This window comes from Delphinapterus leucas, chromosome 1 (genome assembly GCF_059928025.1).
Source record: "Delphinapterus leucas isolate spDelLeu-1000000601 "Yukka" chromosome 1, BTC_Dleu_Yukka2, whole genome shotgun sequence".
Lineage (NCBI taxonomy): Eukaryota > Metazoa > Chordata > Mammalia > Artiodactyla > Monodontidae > Delphinapterus > Delphinapterus leucas.
This window is the reverse complement of record NC_143129.1, coordinates 182869652-182884291: the sequence shown is the minus strand read 5'-3', so window position 1 is coordinate 182884291 and position 14640 is coordinate 182869652. Positions and strand designations below refer to the sequence as shown.

Here is a 14640-nt window from a genome sequence, read left to right as displayed (position 1 = left end):
AGCAAATTTATGCCTTTTTCATTTATGCATTTTTATGTTCCAGTTACAAAGCTGAATGTTAGCTGCTCGTGTTTTTTGTTGATTCGTAGGATGATGTGTAGACATTTTACCTGACTTAGATTTCTGGTACAAGTTAAGATTTCAGTTTTATTTATCTATACAGTAGACCTCTTTGAGATACCGAAAAAGCTGGGGGCTCTTTTCTGGGGTCTATAGACCCCCTAAGCACTCCAGAGATAGGTTTCAAGAAGCCTATAAACTGTTTATATGCAATGCGTGCTCACGTGTGTGTTTAAATTCACAGCGATACTCTGAGGGGGTATTATACCCTTGGTGGACAAGCATTTTGCCCAAGAGCAGCTTTTCAGTGCTGACCCGGCATTGAGATGCGGATTTGTCTGGCTCTTCTCAGTAACCATCCCTGACTTCCGAAGGGCCTCCCCCATCAGATTATTTGAATATGGCAGTGACAGCCTAACCTTTTTCAGCACTAACTGTGTGCTAGGTTCTGTGCCCAGTGATTCGCATGGCATGCCTTTTCTTTCTCTTAGAACAGAGAAAGAGAAAGCTCTTGAGACATGACCAGCATCTTACAGGCAGTTAGCAATGAAGCTCTTGAAGCTCTAGAGCCTAGGTTTCCCATCTCCTTGCCCATTCCCTGCCCAATCACGCTGCAGGTACTTAGCCACCAACTAATCTATGGGTGGGGACATACCTGCTTCCGCAGAAACTGGTACGATGCAAGGCCTGTGCTGATGCTGGTTTACTTGACGAGAGCTTCCTGAGAAGATGTCTGAATTTTTACGGCCTTCTCATTCAGCTGCTGCTCCGCATCCTGGACCCTGCCTATCCCGAGTGAGTGTGCTCTGTCCTCTTCACACCGGCTGCACTCCCCAGGCTGTGTTGTCTTTATTGTTCTTCAAAGCCAATACCTAAGACAAGACCCTTACGTTATTAAGAATTCATTTCCAGGTTGTACTTATATAGAAAGTAGTAATTTTTTTTTTTTTTTTTTTTTGCGTGGGCCTCTCACCGTTATGGCCTCTCCCGTTGCGGAGCACAGGCTCTGGACGCGCAGGCTCAGTGGCCGCAGCTCACGGGCCCAGCCGCTCCACGGCATGTGGGATCTTCCCGGACTGGGGCACGAACCCGTGTCCGCTGCATCAGCAGGCAGACTCTCAACCACTGCACCACCAGGGAAGCCCGAAGGTAGTAGTATTAATAAATATTTTCGGGAACTTCCCTGGCAGTCCAGTGGTTAAGACTCCACACTCCCAATGCAGGGGCCATGGGTTCGACCCCTGGTTGGGAAACTAAGATCCCCACGTGCCGCATGGCGCGGCCTGGGGAAAAAAAAATAAGTAAGTAAATATTTTCCTTGGAATTAGTTACAGTAATAAGGGACTGTCAACACCTATTAAATTATTACTTTTGACATAGTGCTTTTTAAAAATTGGCTATAAAATCTTCAGGGTTTTTTTTTGTTGTTCTGGGGGGTTTTTTGTTTTTGCTTTTATTTATTCAGTTAGTTAGTTAGTTAGTTAATTTTGGCTGCATTGGGTCTTCGTTGCTGCACGCAGGCTTTCTCTAGTTGCCACAAGAGGGGGCTACTCTTTGTTGCGGTGCACGGGCTTCTCATTGAAGTGGCTTCTCTTGTTGTGGAGCACGGGCTCTAGGCGCGCGGGTTTCAGTAGTTGTGGCATGTGGGCTCAGTAGTTGTGACACACAGACATAGTTGCTCTGTGGCATGTGGGATCATCCCGGACCAGGACTCGAACCCGTGTCCCCTGCATTGGCAGGCGGATTCTTATCCACTGCGCCACCAGGGAAGCCTCGCTTTTCTTTATTTTTTTTAATTGAAGTAGAGTTGGTTTACAGTGTTGTGCCAGTCTCTGCTGTACAGCAAAGTGACTCAGTTACTCATATGTAGACATTCTTTTGTTTTTTCATCTTCTCTTCCATACGGTTTATCACAGGATACTGAATATAGTTCCCTGTGTTTATACAGTAGGACCTTGTTGTTTATCCATCCTATATTAAATAGTTTACATCTGCTAATCCCACACTCCCAATCCTTCCTTCCCCCACCCCCCTCCCCCTTGGCGACCACAAGTCTGTTCTCTATGCCAGTGAGTCTGTTTCTGTTTTGTAGATACGTTCACTGGTGCCATATTTTAGATTCCACATATGAGTGATACCATATGGTTTTTGTCTTTCTCTTTCTGACTTCCTTCACTTAGCATGATAATCTCTAGTTGCATCCATGTTGCTGCAAATGGCATTATTTTGTTCTTTTTTATGGCTAGATAGTATTCCATTGTATATATATGTACCACATCTTCTTTATCCATTCATCTGTCAATGAACATTTAGGTTTTCTCCATGACTTGGCTATCGTGAATAATGCTGCTGTGAACATAGGGGTGCATGTATCTTTTTGAATTATAGTTTTGTCCAGGTATATGCCCAGGAGTGGGATTGCTGGATCATATGGTGATTCTATTTTTAGTTTTTTGAGGAATCTTCATACTGTTCTCCACAGTGGCTGCACCAACTTACATTCCCACCAACAGCGTAGGAGGGTTCCCTTTTCTCCACACCCTCTCCAGCATTTGTTATTGGTAGACTTTTTAATGATGGCCATTCTGACCTTTGTGAGGTGGTACCTCATTGTAGTTTTGATTTGCATTTCTCTAATAATTAGCAATGATGAACATCTTTTCATGTGCCTACTGGCCATCTGTATGTCTTCTTTGGAGAAGTGTCTATTAAGGTCTTCTGCCCATTTTTCAATTGTGTTGTTTGATTTTTTTTGTTGTTGAGTTGTATGAGTTTGTATATTTTGGAGATTAAGCCCTTGTCTGTCACATCATTTGCAAATACTTTTCTCCCATTCCATAGGTTGTCTTTTCATTTGTTTTTTATGGTTTCCTTTGCTGTGCGAAAGCTTGTAAATTTGATTAGGTCCCATTTGTTTATTTTTGTTTTTATTTCTATTGCCTTGGGAGACTGACCTAAGAAAACATTGGTATGATTTATATCAGAGAATGCTTTGCCTATGCTCTCTTCTAGGATTTTATGGTGTCATGTCTTATGTTTAGGTCTTTAAGACATTTTGAGTTTATTTTTTTTCATGGAGTGAGGGAGTGTTCTAATTTCATTGATTTACATGCAGCTCTCCAACTTTCCCAGCACCACTTGCTGAAGAGACTGTTTCCCATTTTATATTCTTGGAAAATTGGCTATAAAATCTTTGATTGATAGAAAAGGAAATTGGAAGCTAAACGCTGGAGTTAACAGGATATTACGTCCCCCTAGGCACTGGGTCCAGGCAAATCCCTAGCGAATTCAGAGAATGAGCTGAGAACATTCTTGATCTCTTTATCATCACCTGGACAGCTCCTCCAGGCAGCCATTTTTGTTTTATTTGTTATTATTTTATGGTTATTATGAAATCTCAGGATCACCAATGTTGGTGAGGTTGGCCCAAGCCCCCTGCAGGAGTGGAAAATATTGGGTTGGCCAAAAGGTTCGTTCAGTTTTTTCCATAAGATGGCTCTAGTAGCACTTAGTTGTCTTTAACTTCATTCGAAACAATTTTGTTAGGTTGTATGTGACAGCTGTCATATCAGCGTGCATTTAAAAAAAGACATCAGAATTGGTGAATTTTTGTGTAGCCATTTTCATATTGAAGATGGAAGGAAAAAAGTCACAATTTCAGCATATCATGCTTTATTATTTCAAGAAAGGTAAAAACGCAGCTGAAACGCAAAAAAAGATTTGTGCAGTGTATGGAGAAGGTGCTGCGACTGATCGAATGTTGTCAGAAGTGGTTTGCAAAGTTTCGTGCTGGAGATTTCTCACTGGATGACACTCCCGGTCGGATAGACCAGTTGAAGTTGATAGCGATCAAATCAAGACATTAACTGAGAACAATCAATTTTACACCACGTGGGAGATAGCCGCATACTCAAAATATCCAAATCAAGCGTTGGAAATCATATGCACCAACTTGGTTATGTTAATTGTTTTGATGTTTGGGTTCCACGTAAGTTAAGCAAAAAAAACCTTCTTGACTGTATTTCCGAATGCCATTCTCTACTTAAATGTAACGAAAATGTTCCATTTTTAAAACAAATTGTGACGGGCAATGAAAAGTGGATACTGTGCAGTAATGTGGAATGGAAGAGATCATGGGGCAAGCAAAGTGGACCACCACCAACTACACCAAAGGCCGGTCTTCATCCAAAGAAGGTGATGTTGTGTATATGGTGGGACTGGAAGGGAGTCCTCTATCATGAGCTCCTTCTGGAAAACCAAACGATTAATTCCAACAAGTACTGCTCCCAGTTAGATCAACCGAAAGCAGCACTCAACAAAAAACGTGCAGAATTAGTCAACAGAAAACGCATAATCTTCCATCAGGATAACGCAAGACCGCATGTTTCTTTGATGACCAGGCAAAAACTGTTACAGCTTGACTGGGAAGTTCTGATTCATGTGCCGTATTCACCAGACGTTGCACCTTTGGATTTGAATTTATTTCGGTCTTTACGAAATTCTCTTAATGAAAAAAATTTCAATTCCCTGGAAGACTGTAAAAGGCACCTGGAACGGTTCTTTGCTCAAAAAGATAAAACGTCTTGGGAAGATGGAATTATGAAGTCGCCTGAAAAATGGCAGAAGGTAGTGGATCAAAAGGGTGAAGACGTTGTTCAATAGAGTTCTTGGTGAAAATGAAAAATGTGTCTTTTATTTTTACTTAAAAACCGAAGGCACTTTTTGGCCAACCCAATAGCATTTAAAGTACATGTGTAGCTCTGTTGTCTCAAACAGTTTGAGTTCCATAAAATGACCAAACATGACCCTTTTATTTCCTTCACATTTATTGCATTAATCTTAATGCAATAAATAAAAATCAAGAAATCAAGAAAAGGAAAAACAAAAATGTTTCACGTCCACCCTAGCCTATCCCTGTCTTCATTATTCCCTGTTCATTTCTGGTTGTAGTTTCTTTGCCTGTGCACTTTTTACATAGTTCTGTTATAGAATGAGAGCTTTTTCCAAATGAAACACTTACTTGTGATGATAATATAATATTCCTTGTAGTTTGATGTGTCATGATTTCATTTTGTAACCTGTACTTTTTCTCTTTGACAGTGTCACACTGCCTTTAAGTTCAGATGTCCCCAAGGTATTTGCAGCATTGCCTGAGTTTTATGTAGAAGATGTTGCTGAATTTTTATTTTTTATTGTACAGTAAGTCCCATTCACATATTACATAGTTCTAATATGTGTTTATATTTAATATGTACATTATATTATGAACCTCCATCTTATGCCACTGCTTTAACCGAATGCTGCCTGGAGACTGGAAAAATAAATCCGGCTGTGGCATCCAGCCAATTCCAATAATAACTCAAGACAGAGGAGGATTAACAGTGCTGGTAATAATGTGCTCTGTTAAAAGTGAGTCGAATTGTGTGTCTGAGAAACAAGGAGAAAACCGTTTATAAATATCTGAGTGAACATTCAAAAGCCAGAAATACCCACCTCTATATTTTGTACCAAAATTTTTCTCAATTGTAAAATTAGAGAATGCTTACAAAGAAATAGGTTGAGTTTATAACCAATATTTGAACTTTGAAAAAATGAAAACAGCTCCATCAAAATATTTTTTAAAGTCTTTTTGGTCGTGAAGATCTTTTGTAAAATTCACCTACGATTTAATCATACCTTTGGTTTATTTTCTAAAACATAAGTTAATATAGCATGCTGTGGCCAATAGACGCAATGGGTTTTAAATCTACCTAGTTGTAATGGGGATAGTCACCTTAAACTCAGCAAGTTAAAGGGAATTCCGTGTCCTGGCTCCTAGACCTATTCGTCCCCTTCCTTGCCTAATGACACCAGCATCCACCCGTGTTTTCTCAGAGCTTTACTACCTGTTCCTCTCACCTCTCTTCAGATACTCTCCTCAGGTGCTTTATGAGCCCTGCACTCAGGATATTGTGATGTTCCTCGTTGTGATGTTGTGTAACCAGAACTACATCCGAAATCCGTATCTGGTGGCCAAACTCGTAGAAGTCATGTTTATGACTAACCCTGCTGTTCAGCCACGGACCCAGAAGTTTTTTGAAATGATTGAGAACCATCCTCTCTCCACCAAGCTGTTGGTCCCTTCCCTGATGAAGTTTTATACAGGTAGGTTCCTGATGTGTACAGGTGGGCAAGGTCGTCTAAAGCCAGTGGTTGAAGTTGTTCTAAACCTGTTACCTAATATTCTGACATCGGCTTATAAGTATGACCCACTAATGCACTGCCAGCAGAGCATAAACTGTTGGTTATTTTTCCCCTGAGTTGTGGAAATATTACACTGACCACTCTATATACTAGTCCCTGATGATTCAGTGAGATCCATTGAAAGTCAGATGGGTAACACTGAGATCAAGTTGGTGTTTTTATCTGAAACTACCTGGGTCATTTTAGCTTTTAACTTACAACATTAGTTTTGCAACACTGTCCTATAACCCAGAGTTTCAAAACTGGGTAAAACCAGGAGCTCGTTAAAAATGCTTATTCTTGGAGATCCCACTCAAACCAACAGAAGCAGGATCTCTGAGAGTCTTCACTCATTGACTAATTCTGTACATTCATCCAATGCCTGCTATTTGCCAGGCACTGTTCTAGGTGCTAGGCGACACTGGTGAACAAGACTGAGAATGTATCAGACACTCTGCAAGGAGGTCTTCCTCTTCTGGTTGAATTGCATTCCAAATTTTCATTTTTAATTTGGCTTTTGAACTGCAAATGTGTTTTCATAAAGCCTGTTCCTTAGGGGACGCATTCCCCTGTTCTCTACCAAAGGCACAGGACTATACAGATGGAACATTTCCCTCCAGTTTGTATATTTCTCAGGAAAGGAAGTGTGTTGTCTGTCTTCTTTTTATTTATTTATTTATTTATTTATTTATTTATTTATTTTTGGCTGTGTTGGGTGTTCGTTGCTGTGCGCAGGCTTTCTCCAGCTGCGGCAAGCGGGGGCTATTCTTCATTGCGGTGTGTGGTCTTCTCATTGCAGTGGCTTCTCTTGTTGCGGAGCACAGGCTCTAGGCACACGGACTTCAGTAGTTGTGGCATGTGGGCTCAGTAGTTGTGGCTTGTGGGCTTAGTAGTTGTGGATCGTGCAGGCTCAGTAGTTGTGGCACGTGGGCTTAGTGGTTCCACGGCATGTGGGATCTTCCCGGACCAGGGCTTGAACCCGTGTCCCCTGCATTGGCAGGTGGATTCTTAACCACTGCGCCATTGGGGAAGCCCTTGTCTGCCTTCTTATCTTCTATTGAACCTAGCACGTTCTGAGCACCCATTTAGCAGAATGTACTCGCCATGCTCTTAGAAGAAACACCAGCCTCCCAGAGCACAGTCCATTGTTGTTCACGGCGGCAGCAGCGGTTTGAGGATTCCACTGTGTTCAGTGACAACCACCCCTTCCCTGTAGACCAAGACCTGCTCCTGCTTATTTTGGGCTGGTGCTGACATCTCTCTCTGTGTGTTTCTGAGGCTCAAGAACCTGTCTACCTCCTTTCCCCTTTGTCACTATTATCTTATGTCACCTACTGGGAGTTTCTCTCCTTCCCCAAGCCTGCTTGTATCCTCTTAAACCTAAACAAGTATGCAGGCCTCTTGAAGTTTTGTTAACATGCTCACCTTGGCAATAGCAGAACACTCCTGGGTAAAAGGCCCCCGCTTGGCTCTCCTGTCCTCCTCTTACCTCTCAGCCCTGGTAGGAGAGGACCACGGGCCATTCCAGGTACAAGTGGTACATCACCCGTGTACAGGACAGGACCTTGTATGGTCCCTTGCACCTGTCAGGCTTACCTGAATTGAAGGTAATTCGGCATTTCTTAAAATAATGATGAGGTACCTCTTTTCACCTGTTAAATTTATTTTTAAGATGGGAATACCTAGTGCTAATATGGTTGTAGGGAAATAAACGAACCTGCAAAAGTCTGTTTCATCTCCTCCGTAGCTCATGTGTAGAATTAGTGCTATGAAACTCTCTAAGAATGTAAGTTGGTAAAGCCTTTCTGGAAGGCAAATTGGCAGTCCACACCAAAGCCTTTTATCTTCCATATCAGTCAAGGCCCAGTTAGGATAACCTGCTGGTTAGTTTAAGAGAGAGAATTTAACATAAGGAACTGGTGAAATAGGTAGTGGAAGACAGAAAAGGCAAATAAGGAACGCTGGGGTAGTACAGATTGTTGGTGCAGGGAGCAGCCATCATCTGTCCCTAGGACTGGGGGAACCAAGGGAAAAGGCTGGGGTTATGGGATTCTAGTGCCTCAAATTAGTGCTTAGACAGAACTGGGACCCAGGCCTGAGGAAGCATGCTGGCCAGCTGGTGCTGGTGTCTCTGAGGCCATGTGGGATTCCTGGTCCTGCGAGTGTGGAACAAAGCTGGAAACAAGCCAGCTGCTGCTGCTGGGCTGGAGAGTCCATGATGGGAGCAGCAAGCCAACAGAGGTCCAAGTCCCTTCTTCAGTTTTCCAGCTCCCCTGCAGCGCCCCCTGTTGGCGAGCCTAACAGGGGGCCAGCCGGCAAAGGGAAACTTAAGAGTCCCAGCGTCAGTATCACAAAGCCAAGTATAAAGGGTGGATTTGGGGGGACCTCCCTGGTGGCCCAGTGGTTAAGACTTCATCCTCCCAATGCAAGGGCCCGGGTTCGATCCCTGGTCAGGGAACTAGATCCCACGTGCATGCCGCACCTAAGAGTTACATGCCGCAACTAAGGAGCCCAGTGCTGCAACTAAGACCCGGCACAACCAAATAAATAAATAAATAAATATCTTAAAAAAAAAAAAATTGGTGGATTTGGGGCTGAGAGACAGCAGCTAAATAAAGAGTACACCCTCTTACATGTAAACTTCATTCATAGTAATCGATTCTGTGGGAATAAATATAAATGTTTATAACAGCATTCACTGTGTTAGTATTTATAATGCGGTACAGTGAGAGTATTAAAAACAACCTAAATTCCTGCCAATTGTGGGTCAGTTAAGTAAATTATAGTGTATCCATACGGTGGGTCTATGTGAACCATGAAAAATAGTATGTTATTTACAGTACGTGGTTAAGTAATAAAAAGTAAAGAAAATGCCATGTAATGGAACAATATGTCAAGTATGACCACGTTTTGGTACACATATATATATTACAGAAAAAAGTATGGGAGAATATATGCCAAAATATTAACAGTGAATTGGTTATTTATGAATGGTAGAACTGTGGGTAGTTTGGGTTTTTTTTTTTTTAATTATCTGAACATCTTAATTATTCTACAGTAAACATGCATTGTTAGTATTAAAAAAAAAATTTTTAGTTAAGTGCATTTTGTACTCAGATAGTGCCCTGGGCCTGTCACTGTGGCTTTGGTATAAAGAACAGGGCTGGGCCTCTTGCCTGTGAGACCAGTGCTGGGCCTGGGGGGCCCCCCACCGGTAAGATTCCAGGAGCTGGTGGGCGGGTGTTGTTTTTCCTTTCCCCCTTGCCACCAAGCAGTGTGCCCTCTGGCCCTGGACCACCTCTGTGGTGGTCCATGGGTATTAGATGATACCCATGCTAATAATAGCCACTGCTTATTGAACATTTACTAATCCTTTCACTAAATCCACACAGCAGTCCTCAAGATGGGTGCTATAAATATCTCCATTTTACGAATGAGGAAACTGCAGCTTAGAAAGGTCAAGAAGCTTGCTGAAGGTAAACAGCCAGTGAGTGGCAGCGGCCTCAGCAGCCGGGCATTAGCACAGGTGCTCCTCCAGTTACCACGGGCCCTGCGCCAAGGGAGCCCTGCCGCGGGCGTGGTGGACACTCCCCACGTGTCCATCAAATCCATGTTAAGTCCTGCTGACTGAGGTCCTGGCTCCTGAGCACGGCTGACTCTCAGACATGAATTAGAGATTGATCTCTGGAACAGGCTCCTCTTTTACACCCCAGAGAGGGTATTCTAGCTTAGACAATACTTAAGATCAAATGTTTGTTCCAAAAATAAAACTGAGTTTCAAAAATAAGAGTATTTTATTTGTACCACAGCAGTCAGTGCCTTAAGGACCAGCTCTCAAAACTTGGCTACTCAGAACCAGGAAGAACACTGATAACCAAGACTTACCTTCAAGACTGTTCTCTTCCCCACGCTGATCTGAATCAGCAAAGCCAGCGTTAGCCCAAGTAGATTCGATCACTAATTCAACAAATACGTACGGAGCTCCTACTGCGGGTCAGCTTTGGTGTTGCTGCCAGGGCCTAGCGGTGAGGACCCCAAATCCCCGCCATCACCAGTCAGGCACCCTAGCTGGGAGACAGACTCTGAACCCATAAATGAGGTAATTCCAGAGAGTGAGTGTGAGAGGAAGGCCTGGTGCTGCTTTAAGAAGCATAGTCAAGCAGAAACTAACACACAATTGTAAAGCAATTATACCCCAATAAAGATGTTTAAAAAAAAAAAAAAAGAAGCATAGTCAGGGGAGGTCTCTGAGGAGATGACTTCGGAGTAATGTTGAAAATGAGACCCAAGAGGGGACAATAAGCAGATCTCGGCCACAGTGTGGGGACAGTGAGGACAGCAAGTGTAAAGGCCCTGAGGCCCGGGCAGCCTAGTGAATCAAGCCAGAAGACTCATGACGGGGGAGCAACTACCAGGGATAGTTCATCGCAGGCCTCTTAGAACTAGGACTTGAGAATTAGAACTTGGGCTGATGTAGTTTTGAGGGAACATTAGGAATGAATTTTCTTTTAATGTTGGGAGAGATGTATATTGATGGGTAGTAAGTTAACGGTCATTACTTAGCCTCTGCTCTGTTCAGGATACAGTACAGGTGTTATGAGCCATTTAGAGCCTTGACGAGGCTCTTTGTCAGCCCCCGGTGTTCTTCTCCTGTGGACTCTGCTAAATCAGCCCTCCACGCTTTAGTTCACATTTTTATACAGTTAATAAAATGACACTTAGTTCAGCTTAAAGAAAGGTTGACCTAATGAATATATGTAAGTGCTTTTAGATCTTTGTACCATGGGTCTTAGCTTATTCCTTTTATCTTTAAATAACTACTTTCCTTTTTAATCCCAAGAAACTGTTCATTGGCAAATATAGAAAATAGCAAAAAGAAAATAAAAATCATTGATAATCTCTGCACTCAGAGAGCATCTGTTAACATTTTGCTCTGTATCTTTCCAGTCAATTTGTATATCATGTGTGTGAGTGTGTGTGTATTTTTTAATATGATTGGACCCAAACTGTATATTTTGTTTGGTAGCCTATGGTTTTCACTTAATATATCACAAATACCTTTTTGTGTTCTCTGTTGGGCACTTGGATTATTTATATTTTTTTCATATAAATAGTACTTTAATGAGTATCCTTGGAGATCAGTCTTTGAACATGTGTTTTCTTGAATAGAATTGGTGGGTCAGAAAGATGGGCATACTGATGGCTTGTGATACATTTTGTAAAGTTGTCTGTTCATCCCCACCAGCATTTATAGGGTGCCTTTTATCTTTTCCTTGAGTCGTACTGTCTTTACCTGACAGTTTTCCTTCTTTTTAAGATTTGTCACGAATTCCTCACGCCTAAGCTGTTTGTCTCTTGGATAACTAAGTTTGATCTTTGTTCCATGTAAAAAGACACATGGATGATGGTAATTGGTAAATGAATGATGAGCACATAGAGATTTATTATGCTTTTCTCTACTTTTAGAACATCAGTTATACAAAAGTAGTTAAAATAATAGTCACATTTAGTAGGTATGTGGCCCTTAATAAAACTTAACCCAATTTTTTTCCTGCTCAGGGATACTCATTTAAAGTTCTATGGAATTTCTATAAATTAGTAAGAAAATTGGGGGAGTTATGAGAATTCAGATTCTGGTCATGGGTGTTGCCAAGCTATTTTCCCAGCCCAGTTCCTTTTGTTATTGTGTCATTGCCAGACCTTCGTTGTGAAACTTTTGTCTTCAAAACCACCTCGTAATTTCTCTTCTGCCTTCCATGTGAGATATAGACAAAACTTTATCACATCTGTGATTTTGCAGATTTGTATTATTCATTCAGTGACATTGTAGCAGCAATAACTGCTTTTAGAAAGGGAAGAAAGTACATATGCTTCAGTCCCTTGTCTTTCTTCTTTAGATGTTGAGCATACCGGAGCCACCAGCGAGTTCTATGACAAGTTCACCATTCGCTATCATATTAGCACCATTTTTAAAAGCCTTTGGCAAAATATAGCTCACCATGGCACCTTTATGGAGGAGTTCAAGTGAGTATTGGGCCCCTAATGTCACAGCTTGCTCTCTTGCAAATCACAGGTAGAGTGGCCGCTTAAAAACTTTCACAGCTGGGTTCTTGTTGACTGTTTGCTTGGTCTCAGCCTCCCTTAAGTTTTCCAGATGGTACTACTAAATGTGAGTAGGGTTACCTAAATCTCTGTGCTCTACAGACATTGCTGAACTTTAGATTTTTCAAGTTACTGTGGGCATGGTATACATAGAGAAAGAATCTATAACTATTCTGAAGTGATGTGTTGTGTTTTTTGGTGTTTCCTGAGTGCAGTATTAAATGAATTTGCAGAATGCCTGAAATGAGATCTTATGGTGCTCTTGAATATGATACCAAGCTTTAGAGTTAGAAATGTAAGGAGAACTTCAGATTCAGAAGCAGATAGGGTAAGGCTGTCACTTGAAGTGACGTTCTTTGTAGTGAGGCCCTAGACCTTGATTAAGGGCTTTTCATTACCAACCTGAAATTTCGGTGACTACTTAAACCTGGACATTAGTGATTCCATCTAAGTTACTTTTAAAAGAAAGGTGCTTCAAATAGAAAAGTAGGTGAAAATATTGAACTCTTGAATTATTCTTCAGAAGAGATTTTATCCCATCTCCTTGGATCTTTTGCAACCCATGTTCAGTCTTTGGTCAAGCCTAGCTGTCACTTGTTTACTGAGTTACTAGTCAACAGTATAAGTATGACCAGTGGAGTAGCCATTTGCTAGACACCTTTCTGCAGAGTAACCTCTTTAAGTTAGTTATCTCCATGAACTGCTCTTGTCATCAGAATTACATTCCAGCAAAAAAAGCTTGGCATGAGCTTAGGAGCCCAGGCAGGCGCACAGCTTCATCTGCCTGGAGAGTTCATCCTGAACTTCCCATGTTCCTGAAATCCTGGCCTCTGCCCTTGTTCACAGGAACTTCTCTTCCCCGCACCCCCGGCATGGGCTCACTGCCCTCTGGTCACCCAAAAGTAGATCCTGAAGTGTAGCTCCTCTTTTCTCTACTAACCTGGCAGATACAGAGCCTAACAGGTGGGCCAAGCCATCTCAGCTCACCAGCAAGTCCGTCCATTATAATAGGATATGCAGGACAGTTCCAGAGATTGGAAACTTCTGTTTCCATAAAGTATGTTAATATCCTACTTTATCAGTATTACAGCTTCCACTTTTTCTTCAACCTGTCTTTCTTTATAATAAAGAAGAACTGTATCGGAAGTTCTCTTATCTCTTATATGTGGGTATTTGTGCTTTCCTTATATGTTGGGGAGTTTAAGCATATTTTCTTTTCTAGTCTGGAAGAGTGTTTTCTCTACTTAAAATTATTGAGGGAATGAGCTGAGGAGTGCTGGTAAATCCACTCTCTGGAGGGGGAGAAAAATCAGCATTTGCTGGTCGTCCAGGGTGTAAATACCACCACTGTTGCCAAATTTGAGCTACCAAGGGAATTTGCTCGCAGAACTCTAGAATGTTAGGACTTGGCTCTCGGGAACCGTGCAGGGTGGCTGTAGCACATCGGTGGAATGAGCTTGTCAATTAATACAGAAGAATAACAAGGTCTCAGGAGATGTGGGGCTGCAGCACCAGAGCTGCACCTCCGCTCCAGGGAAATGTGTGACCATGTACCGTGTAATTGCCTTTTTAGTTCCGGGAAGCAGTTTGTCCGCTATATAAACATGCTGATAAACGACACAACATTTTTGCTCGATGAAAGCCTGGAGTCTTTGAAGCGGATCCACGAAGTGCAAGAAGAGATGAAGAACAAAGAACAGTGGGACCAGCTGCCCCGGGTGAGGACACGGTCCAGGTGATGGGACAGCATCGCAGGGAAGCAGCCTTGGCCCCAGGCAGAGCCCTGCTTTGGGGGCTGCATCTGGGTCTGAAGGCTTAGGTCCGACAGACTTGTCGGTACTTGTTACCATCCCACCTGTGGGCTTTTGTGAAGTTAGAGCCCAGGTTTGGGGTAGGAGAACCCTTAAAACACTTGACCTAAAGCTAGGAAATGAGGTGAGAAGTCTTTGTCCTGAAAACTCTCTCTGCCTTTTTAACTTTCGAGGGCTGTTTTGGAGAAGAGCTTTTATTGTTGGAATATGTTAAGATGTAGGCAAGTAACTAGGAAATAAATCTCTAGAACTCTGTCTGCTAGTCAAGAATTTGGTTTGTTCGCATGATCTTCTTTGGACATCTGTGTGACTAACTCAGGAGGGCTCTCGTGGGGTGTTTTTCCTCTCAGTACATCTTGGTTTTTATGTTCAGTTGTAAACAGAAAAGAGGTCTGTTTTGCCAGGTTCCATGAGAAATTCCTGCTGTACCAGTGACAGCACACTG

At 42.2% G+C, this 14640-nt stretch overlaps 1 protein-coding gene across 10 annotated transcripts in view; it reads left to right on the top strand.

Annotated features, from left to right (window-relative positions):
* UBE4B (ubiquitination factor E4B) overlaps nt 1-14640 on the top strand; it is a 110736-nt gene that overhangs the window by 79736 nt on the left and 16360 nt on the right. For all 10 annotated transcript variants that reach the window (XM_089901667.1, XM_089901679.1, XM_089901676.1 and 7 more), the window contains 5 exons: nt 728-855; nt 5161-5259; nt 5969-6204; nt 12180-12306; nt 13958-14102. In XM_089901667.1, the coding sequence (XP_089757793.1) occupies nt 728-855; nt 5161-5259; nt 5969-6204; nt 12180-12306; nt 13958-14102 (735 nt within the window). The remainder of the gene's footprint in view (nt 1-727; nt 856-5160; nt 5260-5968; nt 6205-12179; nt 12307-13957; nt 14103-14640) is intronic.